This window comes from Protomyctophum bolini, assembly GCF_963924005.1.
Source record: "Protomyctophum bolini genome assembly, chromosome: 5".
Lineage (NCBI taxonomy): Eukaryota > Metazoa > Chordata > Actinopteri > Myctophiformes > Myctophidae > Protomyctophum > Protomyctophum bolini.
Window position 1 is genome coordinate 20,891,464 of NC_137866.1, and position 21,713 is coordinate 20,913,176.

Here is a 21,713-nt window from a genome sequence, read left to right on the forward strand (position 1 = left end):
AATGGATATATAAGCCACGTATAATTACAATTTACAACTAAATTAATACAATATACTTACATTTGTCTGTGACTGGACAAGTTGCATAATGCATAATGTAACATACATACACCACTATGAATCGCATGCAGGCGTCCCTTAAAAAGAGCTTGCTCAATGGTCTGCCCTGGAAAAATAAAGGTCACCTTTATGTATTTTAAGTGGTTATGCTCTTTTTGGCCAGTAGATGGCGCCATACATTGATCCAGATTCTTTCATCAGTTGCAGAAGAAGAATTGCGGAAGTGTGTGCCGCGACTAGATTGTAAACAAACGAATCAACAAAATGCCTTAAATAGAATCCTCCCAGTGGATTTAAAGGTGAATATATATATATATATATTATAAATGAATGTGTTTGTTTAGAACATTGCATCGTTATGTTGACCTGTCATATGTTGTCTTTAAGGAAGAGTGAAAGTTTCCTCTTTGTTGGCTAATCATTGAAAAAACATCTGTATCTGTACTCTAAGGTCTCCCCTTTTGACTCGATTTCTGTGAGCAAAGGTTAATTTTGTAAAACATGATGTATAAGTCAAATATAAGAGGATTATGAGTGTTATGCTGTGTGTTCATACCAGTAACGCAATACAGTAAAATTCCCATTCATTTATCATAGCCTATTTGTCCATTTGGTTATGTACCAAATAAATGACTCTATACTCTGGAGTTCTATTCACACTGAGGCTTTTCCTGTGTATTCATATATCACAAATTGCAATATTTGTAATTGTACCTGTGTGTCTGTCAGAGCACTAAAGCCAACATGCCTTACCTGGGAAGCGAGGAGACGGTCAAGGACCTTAAGAGAGCCCTGTCCAACCCCCATGTCCAGTCTGACCCTCTGCGCTACAGGAACACCATCCTCAAAGTCATTAGGTATGATTCATTGTTGTGCAGGGTTTACTGTATATTGAAATACTGGAGATGGACAGGCTCCATCTGTAGCTGTTTCTTTCACTCTGAAGCCTAAGGCTTGTATCCATCCATCCCTCCATCTTCAACCGCTTATCCGTAGTCCGTAGTCGCGGGGGCAACAGCTCCACCAGAGTGTTCCACGTGTTCCTCTCCATTAGCGACTTCCTCCTGGGGGGGATGCCGAGACGTTCCAAAGGCCAGTGAGTCGATGTGTTTCCTCCAACTGCGCCCAGGTCTGCCCCTGGGGGTCTCCTCCCAGTGGGATGTGCCTCGAGAACCTCCCGAGAGGCATCCTAACCAGATGCCCGAACCACCTAAGCTGGCTCCTTTCCAGGCGAAGAAGCGGCGACTCTCTTGTGTGACTGAACTTCTCACCCTATCTTTAAGATTACAAAGATTGTATGCAGGATGTAATATGGACGCATACTGTAGATACAGACAGTATCATGTGACACTGCCATCCTTATGAACTTGCATTCATTACATTACATTACATTATGTCTCCTTTTATTTATTTATTCCTTTTCTAACCGCACCCTAATTATACCCTTAACCCATTCTGGGTGGGAACCCCTTTTGGTGTTTTAACTATAGCATTATGTTATACTTTAGCTATTGAAAAATAGCAGATCTACGAGCTTGTAGGTCTGCTATTTTCTTTTAATCGTGAAAATGCGGCGCAAACCTTTGAATATATACTGTGCATTCAGAGCGAACATTTATAACTAAAATATTGGCTTCTGAGATGGGGGTCTGTGGCCCAATAGAGTTAATTCTGGGGGTCCTTGACGTGAAAAAGGTTGAGCACCACTGACATAGAAACATGGGTTTTTCAGAAAAATGTTAGGATTTAGAAGCCTTTTTCCAATACCCAGAATCTCAGCCACTTGCTTACTCAATTCAACTCAATTCAATTCAATTCAATTCAAATGGCTTTATTGGCATGAGAAAACATACGTTTACATTGCCAAAGCAGAAAGAACAATACAACAATACAGCAATACAATCAAAACACAAATTATGTACTTTGAAGGTCAGAATCACTCACAGTCGATCACTCCAGGTGTTATGGTGAAATTGGTGACCTGACGAAATATGTGACCATCTTGTGGACCTCTCTCTCTCTCTCTCTCTCTCTCCAGGGTGATGTCCCAGGGTTTGGACGTTTCGGGTCTGTTCAGTGAGATGGTGAAGGCGTGTGCGACGGTAGACGTGGTCCAGAAGAAACTGGTGTATGTCTTCCTGTGTTCCTACGCCAGCCTGAACCCAGAGCTGTCTCTGCTGGTCATCAACACTCTGAGGAAAGACTGCCAGGATTCTAACCCGATGGTCCGCAGCCTGGCACTCAGGAACATGACCAATCTAAGGTAATTAAGGTACTGATGATAATAGTAAACACCTGCTGCAGCTAGAAACCTAGGCGTCACCCTAGATTCCGACCTCTCCCTGGAGGGCCATGTCAACAAAAAAAGTTGTCCAGTCCTCATTCTACCACCTTCGCAGTATTGCCAAAAGCAAACTCTTCCTTTCAGACATTTTAAAGAATGAAAATGTATTTAACCCATTTTGGGGCGGGAACCCTTTTTGGTGTTTTAAGCATCATGTTATGCTTTAGCTATTTAAAAATAGCAGATCTACAAGCTCGTAGCGCGCCACCGAGTGGCGCGCTACGAGCTTGTAGGTCTGCTATCTTTGAAAAATCGTAAAAATGCGGCACAAATCTTTGAATATATATATATAGGTCAAAATGGGTAAAACGTCAGACATTGTTTTGGCATAATATGGAGTGTAATTTGGCTGCAAAACATCCTCCTATCTTGTCTCAGGTTACCTAGTCTGGCGGAGTATGTGGAGCAGCCGCTGACGGCGGGACTGAAGGACCGGGCGGCGTGTGTGAGACGAGTAGCCGTACTGGGCTGGGCCAAACTGCACAACCTCCAGCCCAACGCTGACATAGGTGAGATACAAACGTCTCACCAACGTCTCACCGATGTCTCACCTATATGACAAACGTGTCTTTGTTTCTGTGCTGTCCTCTTGTTCTTGTTACTTAAACCCATTTTGGGGGGCGGGAAAGGAACCTCTTTAGCTATTGAAAAATAGCAGATTGGTGGCGCGCTACGAGCTTGTAGGTCTGCTATTTTCGAAAAACCGTGAAAATGTGTCGCAAATTTGGAATGTATATTTTTCCGGAACGTTTTTAACTCGAAACTTTGCTTCTGGCGGGGTCCCTGGAACAACATATTTTCAGATGGGCGGTCGGCGGGCAAATTAGATAATATTTTTTGCGTCCTTGACATGAAATATTGAGGACCACTGACCTAGAAACTTGAGGTTTTTCACAAAACTGGAAGATTTAGAAAACATTAAAAAAAAATTCTACTGTAAATTTATCTATTTGGTCAGGCCAAAATGGGTTAAGACTACTTTTTGGGTGTGAGCTCATGTACTCGCATGTAATATTATGCGTGCGTGTGCGTGTGTATCACTGTAGGTCTGCTATTTTTGAAAAATCTAAGACACTTTTATAATCTGATCTCAGGTCAGAATGGGTTAATAATAATGAAACTGTCAGGATGTAGAAGACATTTTTAGAATCTGATCTCAGGTCAGAATGGGATAAAAGACGTCGTCACCTCCCCAGATGCTGCCGTGGTAAATGAGCTGTACAGTCTGCTGAGGGACCCTGACCCCGTGGTGACGGTCAACTGCCTCCGAGCCCTGGAGGAGATACTGAGGGAGGAGGGAGGCGTGGTCATCAACAAACCCATCACTCATCACCTCCTCAACAGGTGGAGTTTGGTGTGATGGAGACTTAAGGGCAGTCCATACTGTCTCCGACCATCGAACTGTTCGTCGGAAAGCTTCTGAAACGCATTCCTCCGAATTTTTGTTCTGAAAGCTGCACTCCCAGATGTTGAGACTCTCCGAACTCTACTTCGGAGAAAGAATTTAAGTCTGATCTTTCCGACGAAAAGTTCGGTGGTCGGAGACAGTATGGACTGCCCTTTAGGGCTAAATCCCAGTATCCCTAAACTTCTTTGCCTTTTTTTTTTTTTTTTTACTATTTTGCAAAACATTTTTGAATAGTTAAAATGGCCAGTCTACAAGCTCACAACGTGTCAATGTGGATTGGCTAGTTGAACTATTCAAAAATGTTTTTCAAAATAGTAAAAAAAGGTAAAGAAGTTTAGGGATAAGTGGTTTAGCGGTGTGTGTGTGTGTGTGTGTGTGTGTGTGTGTGTGTGTTTGTTAAGGCTGTACCCTAGCCCTGTTTTTAGGACTCGAACTTCGGCAAGACTTTTCGAGCGAACATCCGAACCATTTGTTTCTAATTCATTTAAAAAATAACCTTTGTACTCTGCCACAATGTTATGATTCCCACACACACGGGCAGTTGCAAAAGATACATGTAAACGCAACATGAACATAGTACTCTTTGTTATGCATATCGCATTCTCGCCGAGATATACTTTCGAGATAAAAAAAGGAATGTTTGGGGACAGCCTTTGTGTGTGTGTGTGTGTGTGTGTGTGTGTGTGTGTGTGTGTGTGTGTGTGTGTCTGTGTCTGTGTCTGTGTCTGTGTGTCTTAACTAAGTGTGTTTAACCCATTTTGGGGCGGGAACCCCTTTTGGTGTTTTAAACATTGTTATACTTTAGCTATTGAAAAATACCAGATCTAATAAGCTCATAGCGCGCGAGCTTGTAGGTCTGCTATTTTAGAAGAATCGTGAAAAAATATTTATTTCAGAAAACTGGAGGATTTAGAAGATTTTATTTATTTATTTTGAGGTCAGGCCTGAATGGATTAAGTGCGTTTTTTATGTGCAGCTGTTCACCCATGTGCTGTGGTGTTTATGCACATAGTGATATGCATAAACTCAGGCATATCAACCCCCCTCCAGACTGAAGGAGTGTGACGTGTGGGGCCAGTGCGAGGTGCTCCGGTTCCTCCAGCGCTGCCGGCCCCAGTCGGACGACGAGCTCTTCGACGTCCTCTCCCTGCTGGACCCGCTGCTCCTCAGCCCCCACCCTCCGGTCATGGCCGCCACGCTCGGCCTCTTCCTCGCCCTGTGCTCCTCCTCCTCCTCGGGGGACCTCCCCGCGGTCAGCCTGTCGGCGCTGGAGCGAGTGCGGGGCCCTCTGCTGGCCGCCTGCGGGAGCGCGTCTAGGGAGATGAGGTTCACCGCCCTCTGCCACATACAGGTGAAGGGGGAAGTGTGTGTGAAAAGGGGGATGAGAGTGAGAGAGAGTGTACATGCGCATGCTTGTATGTGTGCGCGCGCGCGTGCAGATATTTCAGATAAATATGCAGCTGTTTTTCTCCACCAGCGAGCTTGTAGCTCTGCTATTGAAAATAGAACATCCACAAGCTCACTGCGCTGTGAGCCACCACCAAACCCAAGTACTATTAGTGGAGAAATCGGGTAGGAAAAAAGGGGGACGCGTTTGAGAGACATAAAAGAGGGAGTACCGTGACCTCTCCCCCCCCCCCTAAAATATGATCAACAGGTACTACTATGATATACCAGGAGAAATACATAAAAATATATAAAAAAAAAAAAATGAATTACGTTTTTATGTGGCCACACGCACCAGTTCATTAACCCATTCTGGGCGTGAACCCCTTTTGGTGTTTTTAACTAAGCATTATGTTATACTTTAGCTATTGAAAAATAGCAGATCTACAAGCTCATAGCGTGCCACCGAGTGGCGCGCTACGAGCTTGTAGGTCTGCTATTTTTTGAAAAATCAAAGAACCACTGACATAGAAACATAGCTTTTTAGAATCTGATCTCAGGTCAGAAACACATCTTTTTCAGAAAACTGTCAGCGTGTAGAAGACATTTTTAGAATCTGATCTCAGGTCAGAATGGGTTAAAGAACCTTCTTGTTTGTTTTTCCCTAGTTGCTCCTGCGTTCTCTTCCTGGCCTGATGGGTTCCCACTACAAACGCTTCTTCTGTAGTTACGCAGAGCCGGCTTACATCAAGCAGAGGAAGATGCAGGTGGGGTACATTTATATATATGCACATATGACAACAATGCACCATAAGCCTACACAGTAACTACACATCGTAATGAGTGTGGTGTTTTGCAGGTGCTGGTGGAGCTGGTGAACGACGAGAACGTGGCGTCGGTGCTTGATGAGCTCAAGGGATACTGTACTGACGTCAGCACTGAAACAGCCCAGGCGGCCATCTCGGCGATAGGTAAAAATCACACCCGTGTGAACTGAGTGGTGCAACTCCCCTCTCTCTCGTTCAAATCATATTATGGAAATAAAAGGTAATGGGTCGCACACACCAAGACTACATTTTAGTTTTTATTCTTGCACGATGAATCAAAAGACAAACGTTTCGGCTATCCGGCCTTCATCAGTATCAATCACACTGATGAAGGCTGGATAGCCAGAAACGTTATGTCATAATTTAGCTATTGAAAAATAGCAGATCTACAAGCTCATAGCGCGCCACTTACGAGCTTGTGGGTCTGCTATTTTAGAAAATCGTGAAAATGCGGCAGAAATCTTTGAATATATATTCTTTCAGAAGACTTTTATTTTATTTTTTTTATTTTTTTACGTCAGGTCAAAATGGTGCGACCCATTGTTTTTATTTCCATTGCTTAGTCACTTGCAGCATTGATGAATGCGTTCCCTGGGTTGTGTGTGTATGTATGTATGTATGTATGTGTGCGTGTGTGCGTGCGTAGGTCGTATAGGGCGAAGCTACAGTGATAAATGTCTGGACATTCTCACCGGGCTGTTGGGACTCAAACAGGAACACATCACCTCTGGTAGGAAAACAGACACACACATTCCATTTTCAATACCAGCAGCAATGTCCCTCTCTGTGTCGTCATATTTTCTAATCTAGAAAAGGGAAGGGAAGCCTTCTCCATCTGACTCTTTCACTACAGTTCTTGTGAATCCCCCCCATACTACTTACTTACTTACTTTAAGTACTTACTTATATTAAGTTAAGTCTTTATCATGGTCCTACAAATGTGTATTGACCCATTTTGGACTGATGGCGATTAAAAAAAAGTTGTGCTCAACCTTTTTCATGTCAAGTTTCCCTCGTGTCAAGGACCCCCAGAATTATCTCTATTGGGCCACGGACCCCCATCTCAAAATATGTTGTTCCAGGGACCACCCAGAAGCAAATATTTTAGTTAAAAATGTTCGCTCTGAAATATATATTAAAAAAATAGCAGACCTACAAGCTCGTAGCGCGCCACTCGGTGCCGCGCTATGAGCTTGTAGATCTGCTATTTTTCAACAGCTAAAGCATTAGCATTAGCAATAGGTTCCCGCCCAGAATGGGTTAAAAGGTTTGAACTAGAAAATCCACTCCAGTGAGCCATGGCAGGTTTTTTTCTTTCTGTGTTCTGAGGCCTTTTCAGCTGAAATAGAAATGTGAAAATCACGAGACCTTTTAGCTTCTCTCTCTTCCAGTGTTTACTCTCCGCCAGTCAATTAAGGGGATTCAGATAGAGAGAATCCATTCCAGCTTTTCAAATCACATGACTAAATTTCGACCTGGAACACCTGGTTACAAATAAATAAAGAACCAACTCATGTGTATGGCAACTGCCAAGTGGCGTTTGTGGAACCCCAGGGGGTCCTTGAGGGTATACTTTAGCTATCGAAAAATAGCAGATCTACAAGCTCGTAGCGCGCCACTCGGTGGTGCGCTATGAGCTTGTAGGTCTGCTATTTTTTTTAAATCGTGAAAATGCGGCACAAATCTTTGAATATATATTCTTTCAGAGGACTTCTTTATTTCAACGTCCGGCCTAAATGGGTTAAACACATTAGATTTTTTGGCTATTGAAAAAATAGCAGATCTACAATCCTTTTTGATTTGATTTGATCTTTATTTATCTTGAACATAAAAAGTACAAATAACAGTACATCATCAACACAATAACAATCACGCAATTTTTTTGTTCAAGAAGGGACAGAGAGAAGCAATGCTTATGTTGTCCCAATAATATATTATAATACAAAAATGAAAAATGTATTTAATAATGATAATAATACAAATAATAAAACCATTTTATTACATACAGTAATTGTTAATCCATCATATTGAAAGTAATAACAAGACCTCTATAGTAAAGAATAAAAAGGACATCACAGAGTAAAACTAATCCTAGTCAATCAGCTGTTCATAATTTTGCAGGAGTGACTGCTTATAGCAGTGCTTGAATTGTTTCATATTTATATTATTATTATTATATTTCATATATATGTCTATATCAAGATTATTCCAGAGTGTATGTATGTATGTATGTATATATATATATATATATATATATATATATATATATATATATATATATATATATATATATATATATATATATTGAAGTGTTGAATGAATAATTGTCTGTTTTAAATTGTGTTTGTTTCGTAAGTCATAATTTCCATCTCTCTCCTTAAAAGGTTTTTGGAATATTCACAGGTAAACATTTATTCCAGGCTTTAAACTATGATTTGTGCAGCTTAAAATTTCACCAAGTCTAGGAACTTTAGAATATAAGACTTTAAAAACAGGTTATTGGTAGTGGTACTATGATCAAGGTATGCTTTTATAGGTATTGCCCCATACTTCTACACAATACGATAGATAGGGGATAAGGGAGTGTGTAATGGTTTCCTATCCAATGTCCAATATCCCTATTGTTCTTGCCAGTTTGGAACACAAATATTTTGTATTTCAGTCTTCACATCATCTATTTCTAAATTAATTTCTATATCTCTTTTTCGATTTCCAAATATCATACATTTAGTTTTACTCGGGTTTAGTGATGAACTTATTTTGGTCAAACTTTATTTTTGATAGCTCAGACTTCACTACTGTTATGAGCTGGTTTAAATCATCTCCTGAACAAAAATATATTTGTGTCGTCGGGCAAAAACAACTAGTTTTAAAATGTTTAAATTGTTCATTTATATATAGAATGAACAATGCAGGTCCTAATACTGACCCCTGTGGGACACCGCAGGTAATGTTTAAGTTCAGAGACTTGTAATTTCCCATTTGGACAAATTGTTGTCTATTACTTATGTAACTTTGAACACATCTTACCAATGTGCTTGTAGATCAGCTATCTTTTGAAAAATGTGGGTCCACGGGGCCGCGGCCAACTTCATAATGTACATATCAGTTATCAGGTCCTGACTCCTCGACATGGATAAGTTTGTTTTGTATTTTGTGCTTTGTATTTCGGCTACATTGAAAAAAAAATCAGATTAAAAAAAAAAAAATTGCAGAGTGTGGTTGCCGCAGTGTCTTACATATGCCCCTCCCACTAATATTGCCAGCCAATTACAATTTCAAGTCACACGTTAGATCATGTGTAAGTAATTCGGAGGGGATTTAACCCCCAAAATTCATGTTTTTGCGACAAACGGTAAAGGGCCCCAGCACGAAAAGCTACTACCTGTTTTGAAGCCGAATACAAAAGATATTTTGACACTACTTTTCTTTCACTTAAAGGAGGAAACTGATGACAAAAAGATACAAAAAGAGAGAACTATGACTCACTTCGACTTCATGTTGACATATCCGTTGTGCAGTAGATCATATCATGCATGGAGATGCGGTCCGGTCCCATTTAGACCTGAAGACATTTCTGCAAATGTCAGTTTTCTGAAAAGCCTATGTTTCTATGTCAGTCATTTTTAAAGTTTTTCATGTCAAGGACCCCAAAAATATATGTAATTGAAAATATGAAAATATGTTGTTCCAGGGACCCCCCATGAAGCAAAAATTGAGTTAAAAACGATCGCTCTGACAGAATATATATATTCAAAGATTTGCACCACATTTTCACGATTTTTCAAAAATAGCAGACCTACAAGCTCGTAGCGTGGCACTCGGTGCCTCGTTATGAGCTTGTAGATCTGCTATTTTTCAATAGCTAAAGTATAATATACATCTTATAACACCAATATACTGTATAGTACTATGCTGCATGAATAAACATACAATTTGATAGCATACAGTAGAATAGATCACCCAGGTTTTATGGTTTTTCAATCCCCACACGTGTGCGTGCGTGTATGTATAAGTGTTGCAACACTTAAAATGTAGAATATGAAATTTTAACGGTAATATCGTATCGATATCGCAATATTTGGCATAAATACAGAGATTTGAAATACGGAAGTTTACGGAATGTATTGTAGTCGATAGGGCTCGCGTGAGTACATAACCACGTGACCGGGCTGTTTTCTGCCCCCTCAATGTCGCAGCTCTGTCTATACTCTATGGCTCTGTTGTAATCTAAACGTACAAGTGTGTGGGAATAGGGATAGGGTGGCCTGGCTGGGTGTATGACTTGACTACCGCGGCCTGAATGATTCAGCCCTGCAGCCCTGCTGTGAGATATGATCTGGACAACAGATGTCAATATGAAGTTGAGGATAACATTGACCACTTCTGTGTCTTAGTCATGCAGCTCTCCTTTCTTTTGTAATCTTTTTTGTCATCAGACGGACAGCTTGGTCATATACTTCTCTCTTTGTTGACGTTTTGTTAACTCATCCTCCTGCCGTTAACCCAGTGGTGGAAAGTAAATAAGTACATTTACTCAAATACTGTACAATTTGAGGTATTTGTACTTTACTTGACTTTATAAAAATTTCCAATACATTTACATCTACTCCACTACATCTCAGAGCCAACATTTGTACTTTTACTCCACTACAATTATTTGAAAACTTTAGTTACTAGTTACTTTGGAGATTTACATTTTGATTAGAAAAACATACATTACTGTATCCACTTCAACCCTATATACATTTCGACCATTTGAAAATAGCTGATCTACAAGCTCACGATGCGTCGCGATGCATTGTGTGCGACCTCTCTTTCCTATTCAAATATGAATATAAACTAGTAGAAAGGTCACAATTTTGAAGAAATGCAAAGTGTGGTTGCCGCAGTCAATAGGCCCCTCCCACTAATTTTTCCAGCCAATTACAATGTCACGAGACCCCTGTGATCATGCATAACTACTTCGGAGGAGATTTATCTCCCAAAAATCATTTGCGGCGCCACCTATGGATGAAAATGCTTTTGGAACTTGGTTGATTGAACCACCCGTGACATGCGACTTCAATTTGGAATGGATCGGACATTCCGTTCGTGATTTACGGCATTTTTTGTCAAATAGGCCCCTCCTACTATTACGACGATTACGGCCGAACGATACGCACTACCAAAATTCTGCAGTTGGTGTTTTAATCGGATTGGTCCGGAGATCATGTGTGCCGATTCTTGTGAGATTTGGACAAAATCTGTAGGAGGAGGAGCCAAAAGTGTGTTTTGGAGAAAATTCAAATTTGCAGGAATTTCTTTCCTGACTAAAATTGGCGTGGCCTATATGTGGAAATGCATCATGACCCAAGGAATCCATGGAAAAGGAAAATTTGATTTTACGACTTACGGTTCAAGAGTTATAGGGAAAAACGTAAAGTGGGCTGTTATAGCGCCACCATGAGGCCGACTGATGCAATTCCTTTTAAATTAATTTTCATCATTCATCATTATTATGAACCCCCCTCCCAAGTCTTGTAAATATGGCGCTTACGGTCTCCAATGGAAAAAAATACTTACATTTAGTCTTCGATTTCCCCATTATAACGGATCTCTTAGCAAAATACAAGCACTCGATTCCCGATGAAGCCGGTCAATTTGACATATGGCTCGAGTGTGTGCGGCAAAAACTGTGGGAGGAGTAGTGCGGCAAAGTATCGCTCGTTTACAATAACAATAGTCTGGTTGCCCTGTTAGGGCAACCACACTAATGAGGGCTTGCCCCTCAATTGTACTCCGAGTTTAAATAAAGGTTATGATGATGATAAACATGTTTGAGAACCACTGGTGTATTAATAGCCTATACTCATGTGGAGTTTAATTTGCCCTCCCTCTCTCCAGCGGTGGTCCAGACGATGCGTGACCTGGTGTGGGTGTGTCCCCAGTGTAGTGAAGCTGTGTGTCAGGCTCTGGAGGGCTGTGAGGAGATCCTGCAGGATAGCCAGGTGAGGGCTATAAAGCCAACTTAACACCATTTTGGGGGCGGGAACCCCTTTTGGTGTTACCCATTTTGACCTGGGAACGATTCTGCAAAATGTCTTCTAAATCCTAAATCTGTTTTCTTGAAAAAGCTATGTTTTCCTATGTCAGTCGTTCTCAAACACTTTCATGTCACTTTTCACGATTCTTCAAAAATAGCAGACCTACAAGCTCGTAGTGCGCCACTCGGTGGCACGCTATGAGCTTGTAGGTCTGCTATTTTTCAATAGCTAAAGCATAGCATAATGCTAACACCAAAAGGGGTTCCCGCCCCAAAATGGGTTAACTAAGCATTGTTATACTTTAGCTATTGAAAAATAGCTGATCTACAAGCTCGTAGCGCGCCACCGAGTGGCGCGCTACTCAAATCTAACTCAAATCTTTGCTTCTGAGGGGGTCCGTGGAACAACATATTTTCAGATGGGGGTCGGCGGCATAATTACATATAATTTTTGGGGTCCTTGACATGAAATATTGAGAACCACTGATGAGGTTTTTCAGAAAAAACTTTTAAAAAGACATTTTATTTATTTATTTCGACATCAGGCCTAAATGGGTTAAGTCTGATTTCGTCACTGTCGAGTGAATGTCCAAAACAGTTCCTTTTTCTATTACTATTAAAAAAAAATTGTCCCGGGCGGCTGGCACCTATAGGCTGGTAATCCAGTCTGGCTATATAGCACTTTTACACTCTCAAACAGCTCATAGGCCTACATGTCAATACAGGTCAGGTAGTATTTGATATTAATTATATAATATTATATTACAACTAGAAATATTGTTCCTGAAGAAACAATGTGGGGTCGCTGGAAGCCAAAAGATTGTTACTGTGTTGTTTAATGTAATGTAATTGATTAACGTAATTTAGACCTGAAATTGGGGGGGTTTGACCGGAAATGACCCAATTTTTCTATTCGATTTTCAAATAAGGGACACCAATTTTTAATAAGGGATAATAAGGGCCATATATTCTTACTTACAATCGACTCCCGATCCCGACGGCTTTTCCTGCGTGTCACCCCCCCCCCCCCCATCTCTCTCCCCATGTCCTGTCAGCCAGTATACATACATATATTCAGTATACATACATATATTCAGTATACATACATATATTCAGTATACATACATATATTCAGTATACATACATATATTCAGTATACCTATCCCTCTATGAAAAATCTAATAAAGGCGAAAGCCACAAAAGATATCTGAAAAAAAGAAAGAAATAATGGTATATAAAATAGTGCAAATAGCCGATCTACAATCTCACAACGTGTCACACCCACGGAGTGTTGTGAGCTTATAGATCGGCTATTTTCACTGCTGTTGTTTGACACTTGAAGTATAGGGCATTGATTTCCGAAAACACATATGGTCGATACAAGTTTTCTGCCCCAACAGCAATGACTTATAATTCACCTGGCAAAAAATAGCTGATCTACAAGCTCATCCACGACGCAATTGTGCGCTTTTATATCTGCTTATTTTTTTTAACAGGACACCATGATATGACAGAGCATAAATGAGCCATTACTGTATACTGTATTTTAACCCATTCTGGGCGGCCGGGAACCCCTTTTAGTGTTAGCATTATGTTATGCTTTAGCTATTGAGTGGCGCGCTATGAGCTTGTAGGTCTGCTATTTTTGAAAAGTCGTGAAAATGTGCCACAAATCTTTGAATATATATTTCAGAGCAAACATTTTTAACTAAAATATTGGTCCATGGAACTACATATTTTGAGATTGGGGTCCGTGGCCCAATAGAGATAATTCTGGGGGTCCACTGACATAGAAACATGGGTTTTTCAGAAAAGATTTAGAAACCTTTTTTTTAATCGACCTCAGTCCATGGAGTTAAAGTACCACAGTGAAATAAACAGCAAACGTACGGTTGATTAAAGAACCACCATTCTTCTGTGCGTTAGAATCTGATCTCAGGTCAGAATGGGTTAAAAAGGTTCTCTATCCCCCCCCCCCCCCCCCCCACCACCCCTGCAGGGCAGACAGGCTCTGCTCTGGCTGCTGGGCGTCTACGGGGAGCGGGTCTCTGGCGCCCCCTACGTGCTGGAAGCGTTCATAGACGGCGTGCGGAGCGAGGTCTCCCTGGGCGTCAAGGCGGAGCTGCTCACCGCCGCCACGCGGCTGTTCCTCTGCCGGCCCGCCGAGACGCAGGACATGCTGGGACGACTGCTGCACTACTGCATAGGTGTGTGTGTGTGTGTGTGTGAGTGTGTGTGTGCGTGCGCGCGTGCTTGTGCGTGCGTGTGTGCGATGAACAGTGAAGTTTCGACCTGACGTCGAAATAAATAAATAAAACGCTCTGAAAGAATGTATATTCAAAGATTTGCGCCGCATTTTTACCATTTGTCAAAAATAGCAGATCTACAAGCTCGTAGCGCGCCAACGAGTGGCGCGCTACGAGCTTGTAGGTCTGCTATTTTTCAATAGCTAAAGTATAGAACATAATGCTTAGTTAATCACAGCACTAAAACAAATGTAATTTGTTCAGTAATCAGTAATGTACTGTAATTTTGGGTGAACATATATACCCAGAGCTAACATTACATCAGAATTTGATCAAAACATTGTTTCTAATTCTAATGACTAATGTCTAATAAGTACATCTTCACCTTCATAGTCAAGTATATGTTGCGGAATAGTTGTAATAACTAATCCTAAATGTTTGTGTCCGACATGTTTGAACTGTGCCAGTTAGTTGCCACTATTAAAAACCCATTCTGGGCGGGAACCCCTTTTGGTGTTAGCATTATGTTATGCTTTAGCTATTGAAAAATAGCAGATCTACAAGCTCATAGCGCGTCACCGAGTGGCGCGCTACGACCTTGTAGGTCTGCTATTTTTGAAAAATCGAAGAGCGACTGACATAGAAGACATTTATTAAAATCTGATCTCAGGTCAGAATGGAAACTGTCAGGATGTAGAAGACACTTTTAGAATCTGATCTCAGGTCAGAATGGCTGTCAACGTTAATCTCACCGTTCCTTTCCGTGTCTTTAGAGGAGGAGACGGACATGTGCGTGCGCGACCAGGCGCTGCTCTACTACCGCCTGCTGCGCCGCGGCGTGGAGGAGACGCGCAGGGTCCTCCACGGCCGGAGGTCAGCTGACCCCTCTCTGGGCGTCCTGATTGGCCGCCAGCCGGAGCCGGTCAGCCAGTGGGCACGGAGCTTTAACACGTTAGAACCCCTGAGGCGAGACGGCGCGGAGGCGGGCTCTGCAGCGAATGGGGAGAGCCCACAGCATCATGTGAGCTCTGACCTCATCACGCCCAAGATGGACCTCCCTGACTCCCTGGACCCGAGACGGGCTGAGCAAACTCTCAGTGGTGAGTGTGAGACATTAAACCCTTCCTTGGTTTCGTTATAACCCATTTTGACCTGACGTCGATTCTACAAATCACAAGTTTTCTGAAAAAGCCATGTTTCTATATCGGTGGTAAAGCCATGTTTCTATATCGGTGGTAAAGCCATGTTTCTATATCGGTGGTAAAGCCATGTTTCTATATCGGTGGTAAAGCCATGTTTCTATATCGGTGGTAAAGCCATGTTTCTATATCGGTGGTTCTCAAACATGTTCATGTCAAGTACCCCCAAAAAGGTATGTAAATGGCCGCCGACCCCCCATCTGAAAACATGTTGTTCCAGGGACCCCACAGAAGCAAAGATGTGAGTTAAAAACGTTCGCTGTGAAATGATATATTCAAAGATTTGCGCCACATTTTTACGATAAAAAGAAAAAGCAGATCTACAAGCTCATAGTGCGCCACACAGAGCTTGTAGATCTGCTATTTTTCAATAGCTAAAGTACAACATAATGCTTAGTTAAAACACCAAAAGGGATTCCCGTCCAGAATGGTTCATAGTTATTTTTCTTGAGCCCTGTATTCTTTCTTATTATCTTAGTCTCTGTGGAACATGAACAGTAGCTGTATGAGTACGTGACAAATAAATCCCTCTTGATTATCTTCCTATATCTACAAGCCTTACAATATGAGCTTTAGTAGAGGAGATATATTTCTCTATTTGGGGTGGATTGGACATTCCGTTGGTGATTTGTGTCATTTTTTGTAGAAACCCTCCCACTAACTTTGGACTCTGATTGCAGCCGAACGACTATGAAAATTCTGTATCGTTAATAAAACACCTGTGGTGTTTTAATCGGATAGGTCCAGAGATCATGTGTACCATTCATTTGTGAGATTTGCACAAAAGCATAACGTGTGTTTTGAAGAAAAGTCAAAATGGCTGCAAATCTATCCTGACGCAAATGGGCGTGGCCTATATAGAGCACCGAAGTCCTGACGTAACTCGCTCATCCCGACGATTCCCCTGGTTCGCGGAAGTAATTTCTCTATGGAGAATAACATGGGGTGATCTTAATATCGTCTACTATAAGCGTTGTGGTCCAAAAATAAACAAGCTGTCTCGGCGTTATTGTTAGGGAGGTGTCTCTGTATCGTTTGCAACAGTCAGTCACTCAAATATGATACAGTCTGCTTCTAGCGAAAATATAACTAATTCAGCAGCAGTAACATTAGCGTTTTCTCTCAGTCAGTTGATTCTTCATATCCATATGAGTGAAGCGGCCGGGGTGACATGTTTATTTTTCAAACACAGTTGTTATATGAAGCAATCTAAAAATCCTCCTATGGCGATTTCAATGCAACTAAACAAATACATGAACCTGGGGACTGACGCCCTCTACTGAAAGTGACGTCAGACTTCGGTGCTCTATGGGGAGATGCGTCACGACCCAAGGAATCCAATAAAATATATTTCAAGAGTTATAAAGTGAAAAGTGGGCTGTTATAGCGCCACCATGAGGCCGACTGCTGTAATAATTTATTACATTCATTTTTATAATTATTATGAACCTCCCCTCCAAGTGTTCTAACTGTAGCTCTGACGGTGTCTGAGAGAAAAAATACTTGATGTGAGTTTCCGCATGTTCCCACTTAAGTCGAAATTTCAATGCACTAATACATTAATTATTAATCAATAATTTGTGAAAAAAGGGCTTCGTTAAGACCTCCGTAACATTATGGTCAATGCCTGTGTGAAAAGTCGGAGCGATTGGTGCAGGCGGTGAGGAGCTACGACAGTGTTTCAGACAATTCATTCAGACAGTGTTTCAGACATTCAGACAGACATTGAGTGAATTATAGTATGATGATGATGATATTGCTCAGTGGGCCCTTTGAGCTGCTCAACAGTGCCACTTTAGGTCTCCCAGCGGTATTGCAGCTGTTCGTACTCTAAACAGACAGACAGACATATACACATGGGGCAAGTTATTGGCACCGTTCAAAAACAAGAGACTAAACTCCAGTCCTCTCTACCGTTTTCTTCTCTCTGCTCAGAATCGTCGGCTGAGGTTCCTGCCACTGGTGATTTGGCCCCTCTCGGCCTGTCCCTCCCTCCAGCTCTGGGCCCAGAGGAGTTGGCCCCTCTCGGCCTGTCCCTCCCTCCAGCTCTGGGCCCAGAGGAGTTGGCCCCTCTCGGCCTGTCCCTCCCTCCAGCTCTGGGCCCAGAGGAGTTGGCCCCTCTCGGCCTGTCCCTCCCTCCAGCTCTGAGCCCGGAGGAGTTGGCCCCTCTCGGCCTGTCCCTCCCTCCAGCTCTGAGCCCAGAGGAGTTGGCCCCTCCAGCTCTGAGCCCAGAGGAGTTGGCCCCTCTCGGCCTGTCCCTCCCTCCAGCTCTGAGCCCAGAGGAGTTGGCCCCTCCAGCTCTGAGCCCAGAGGAGTTGGCCCCTCCAGCTCTGAGCCCAGAGGAGTTGGCCCCTCCAGCTCTTAGCCCAGAGGACATTGCCGCTCCAGCTCTGAGCCCAGAGGAGTTGGCCCCTCTCGGCCTGTCCCTCTCTCCAGCTCTGAGCCCAGAGGAGTTTGAGTGCCTGTGGCTGCTGCAACAGGTTGGACAAGGTAAGGAGATAGTGGTAGGCACTGCCACCAGTTGAATAATGAGTGTGAGGATGCCACTTACACCACAATCAGACAGATCTGTCTTGAGCACATGACTATAGATATACCTTGTAACGATTAGCGGGATTTTTGAACAAAATATGGAGTAGTAATATAAAAAAATGTGTTTTACAAAAGGGCAGAGGTTCATCTAGGGAGTGTGTGTGCAAAGTTTGGCATCGACCGGGTTAACGGTGCCGGAGATTAGTTGGTAACAGACGTTAGAAATGTGGCTTAAGTACAAAAGGACTAGTGAACTTTTATCGCAAAATAATTTCCATTGTATTTATACTCTGTATCTATACATATAGACGGACAGACACACGGACGTGCAAAACATACTCTCTCCCCATGCCTTCGGCCTGGTGGAGACAATGAATCATCGAAATGAAATAGATACTGTAAATACTGGCCCTTTGCAACCTAACTCAAGCCGTGTCAAAACGTGACTATTGTAACTCCCTCCTTACTGGCCTACCGGCATGTGCACTTAAGCCCCTCCAACTGATCCAAAATGCCGCAGCTCGCTTGGTCTTCAACCAGCTAAAATTCTCACACGTCTCCCCCCTGCTCCGCTCCCTCCATTGGCTCCCGGTCGCTGCCCGCACAGAATACAAAACTCTGATGCTGGCATTCAAAGCAACCAAAGGCATGGCTCCCCCATATCTCACAAGTATGATCGTACCCTACAAACCCTCCCGCTCACTCAGATCAGCCAACGCAGGGAAGCTGGAGGTACCTTCACTAAAAACGCCGGGACAACGCTACACACGTCCCAAACTCTTCTCCCTTCTGGCTCCAAAACTATGGAATGCACTTCCCATCACAGTCAGAACTGCAGCCTCACTCCCAATCTTCCGCCGTAGTCTGAAAACCCACCTCTTCAGACTCCACCATGGCCCGTAGCACTTGCCCTAGCCTAGCCCCTTAGATAGCACTTTATGTCGACTTAGATAGTATTTTAGACAGACTTATAGCTCGTTACGTAGACAGCACTAGAATTGCATCTAATGTAGTCATAGCACTTTATAGTACACATGTATATTGTATAATATATAATATAGTATAGTATGTATAGTTGACATAGATACTCCACTATTACGTTCTTAGTTTATACACGATTCATGATAACTACTTTTTATATATGTGATGTATGACATGCTTTTGTTTTTGGCTTAAATGTAAGTCGCTCTGGATCAAGAGCGTCTGCTAAAATGCCTAAATTGTAATTTGTACGTGCTTGTTTCCCCCAAACATTGCTGCCCCCTGTAGGTGCCGGAGGAGTGGACCACGTATGCGTGGAAAAGTTTGTCCCGTGTCCCGCCCCGCCCTGCGCTTCGCCGCGGAGCCTACAGGTGGCGCTGCAGCTCGTCAACATCCAGACACTGGCCTTCACGCCGCCCCACGTGGTGCCCTGGAAGGTGTACCTGTACACTCGCACTGTGCACGCCGCCTCCTCCTCCTCCAAGCCGCGGCCCCGCCACGACACGCTCATCCTCGGGGAGCTGCTGTACGCGGGGAAGGAAGACGTGAGAGAAAGAGAACAAAAACACGTGGACGACGGAGACGTGGAAGAACGTGAGGAAGAGGAGGGCCCGGGAGAGGAAGCAAACGGGTCAAAGGAGGGAAACGAGGGCGTAAAAGTGACTCTTAAGCAGCAGCCGAGAGACGACGAAGCTCTGATGGGATTTCTCTCTGTGCTCACCACTGTTCTGCTCGCAATGTGTTCAGAAAGCGTGTGAACGCACAAAAGCACAGGCATTAAGTGAAGTTCTTCCCTGCTAGTCTAGCTCAAAATAAAGATGAACATTAGCTGAAACAACCCCATAACCTTTTAATGGTATCGTTTGTTGTATTTCACTCGGCATGAAATACGATGACGTCCTGCTCCACAGTGGGGGAAATGTCCTCGTAGATTTGTATCGGTTGTTGTGGCTCCTGGACTGTTAACGGATATCTAATTTCTACACAGATCCGAATCTGGTATGTTGAGATCACGCGATTTCTTTGGTTGCCGCCCTCCCAGATCCTTACCCTCACCTTAACCAGACCAAACTCACCACTTTTTGCCTTCTAATTAAGTGTTTTTGTTTTTAGTTATCTCTTAATAAAGTTATTTTTATTTGTTTCCGTTTTTGTAAAGCGACTTTGAGCACAAGAAAAGAGAAATTGGAGTATTATTACTATTATTATGTATTGTATTGGTAAAGATCGGTCACTCGGACCTTCAACAGGCTCATTTTCTTCTACTATTCAAGTTCATTACTCCGAGGCACCTCGTAAGTAGCCTTGCCGAGCCATGAGGCCCATAGGGCAGGAGCCTATCTCCTGTTTCTGTAGTGTGAGGCAGCTTGATGTACAAGTACACCCCCTGGACATGACGCTAGTATGTCGCAGGGACCTCCCAGTCTCAGGGCGGACAATCTAACCACAAGGCCACTGAGCTGGTGAGGCACCTGTCGTAGGTGTGCAAAACTATGTTTTTTCTTCAAAGTTTATTTAAGTTTCTTTTTTTTTTTCATCTTTTTTTTATATATGCACCTGGACCACTAGGCCAGCGGACGCCCCCGAAACACAACCATTTTAACTTAGATTGGTTCTGCTTGCTTCTGGCTGTTTGTTGTCTATACAGTACATCGTGGATATGATACTGTCTGCCATACACTCCTACACAGGACAGAAAGACCTTTACTCCATGTGACTGGTTTACATCTACACATTTAACTCCATGTCCAAATTCCTAAATTAAAATTAGGAAGAGGGTGATAATTTACTCATACATAGCTTTGTTTATTATTTATTAGACAATGAAGACATATAGCATTTAATCAACACTTAATAAGTTAAAATGTGTTGACATGCAGTGCATGTACACACTACACGGCACATAACCCAAAGTCTGTAAATACTTGTTATTTGTAATAATGTATTTGTGAGGAATACCCTGGTTTGCCATTCAACAATATTTTGATTGGGAAAAGAGAATCCCTCTAGTCTGACTGAGTTTCTCAGGTTCCTCCTTTTAATGAGCTTTGTGTGTGTGTGCGTGCAAGACTGCACTGGTTCGCCATTGAGTAATGCTGGGTTTGAGCTCAGCTGCTATAAAGCTAGTAGCAACGGAAAATGTGCTTGCTCTATGCTCAGCATTGAGAGCCAGTGTGCAAAAGCACTGGACACTGGCTGTGAGAAACTGTGTTTCTGTAATAGTTCACAGAAAATATCTGCCTGATGATGAAGACCTTGTAGGTCGAAACGTTGCAATTTGTTGCCTCTAAATAAAGTAAGTCTCGGAGCTCTAGAAACTATAGTGTGCGGATGTTCTTTCTTTCTTTTGTCAGTTCACAAAAGCCAATTGAATTCTGGCCAGGCCACGGGGGGGAATAGTTTTCATAGCATTTTTGGGGAAGGAATACACCTAGTGCTAGAAAATATGTGATAGCATTTCAGCGGTGGTAACTTTCTGTGTGGTATCACTCCATTCATAACCTCATATAAAAATACCGGTACACTTCTTATCGATAGAACTGAATGAGGCATTCCACTTCAAACTGATGTTATTATTGATCCTCTCTCTTTGGAAAATGCTGGGCAGAGCTCAGACAATGCGTTTTTTCAGAAATGTTCAAATTAGAAACTATAGAAATGTCATCTACAGTATTACTGACAGTGGCAACATACTGTATACAATA

At 42.6% G+C, this 21,713-nt stretch overlaps 1 protein-coding gene across 1 annotated transcript; it reads left to right on the forward strand.

The window, feature by feature from the left end:
* Positions 1-82: 82 nt before the first annotated feature.
* On the forward strand, positions 83-20,152 carry ap4b1 (adaptor related protein complex 4 subunit beta 1). The gene is made up of 14 exons (XM_080764009.1): positions 83-359; positions 790-917; positions 2,099-2,323; positions 2,783-2,913; positions 3,601-3,748; positions 4,863-5,163; positions 5,867-5,965; positions 6,058-6,169; positions 6,672-6,755; positions 11,912-12,015; positions 14,050-14,257; positions 15,070-15,396; positions 17,431-17,985; positions 19,297-20,152. The coding sequence occupies exons 1-14, from the start codon at positions 207-209 to the stop codon at positions 19,764-19,766; spliced, it is 3,045 nt and encodes a 1,014-aa protein (XP_080620135.1). The 5' UTR covers positions 83-206; the 3' UTR covers positions 19,767-20,152.
* Positions 20,153-21,713: the final 1,561 nt, after the last annotated feature.

Coding starts and splice junctions, on each gene's coding strand:
- ap4b1 (XM_080764009.1), top strand. CDS start 207: ATGCTCTTTTTGGCCAGTAGATGGCGCCATACATTGATCCAGATTCTT. Junction 2,324..2,782: donor AGGAACATGACCAATCTAAG/GTAATTAAGGTA, acceptor ATCTTGTCTCAG/GTTACCTAGTCTGGCGGAGT. Junction 3,749..4,862: donor ACTCATCACCTCCTCAACAG/GTGGAGTTTGGT, acceptor ACCCCCCTCCAG/ACTGAAGGAGTGTGACGTGT.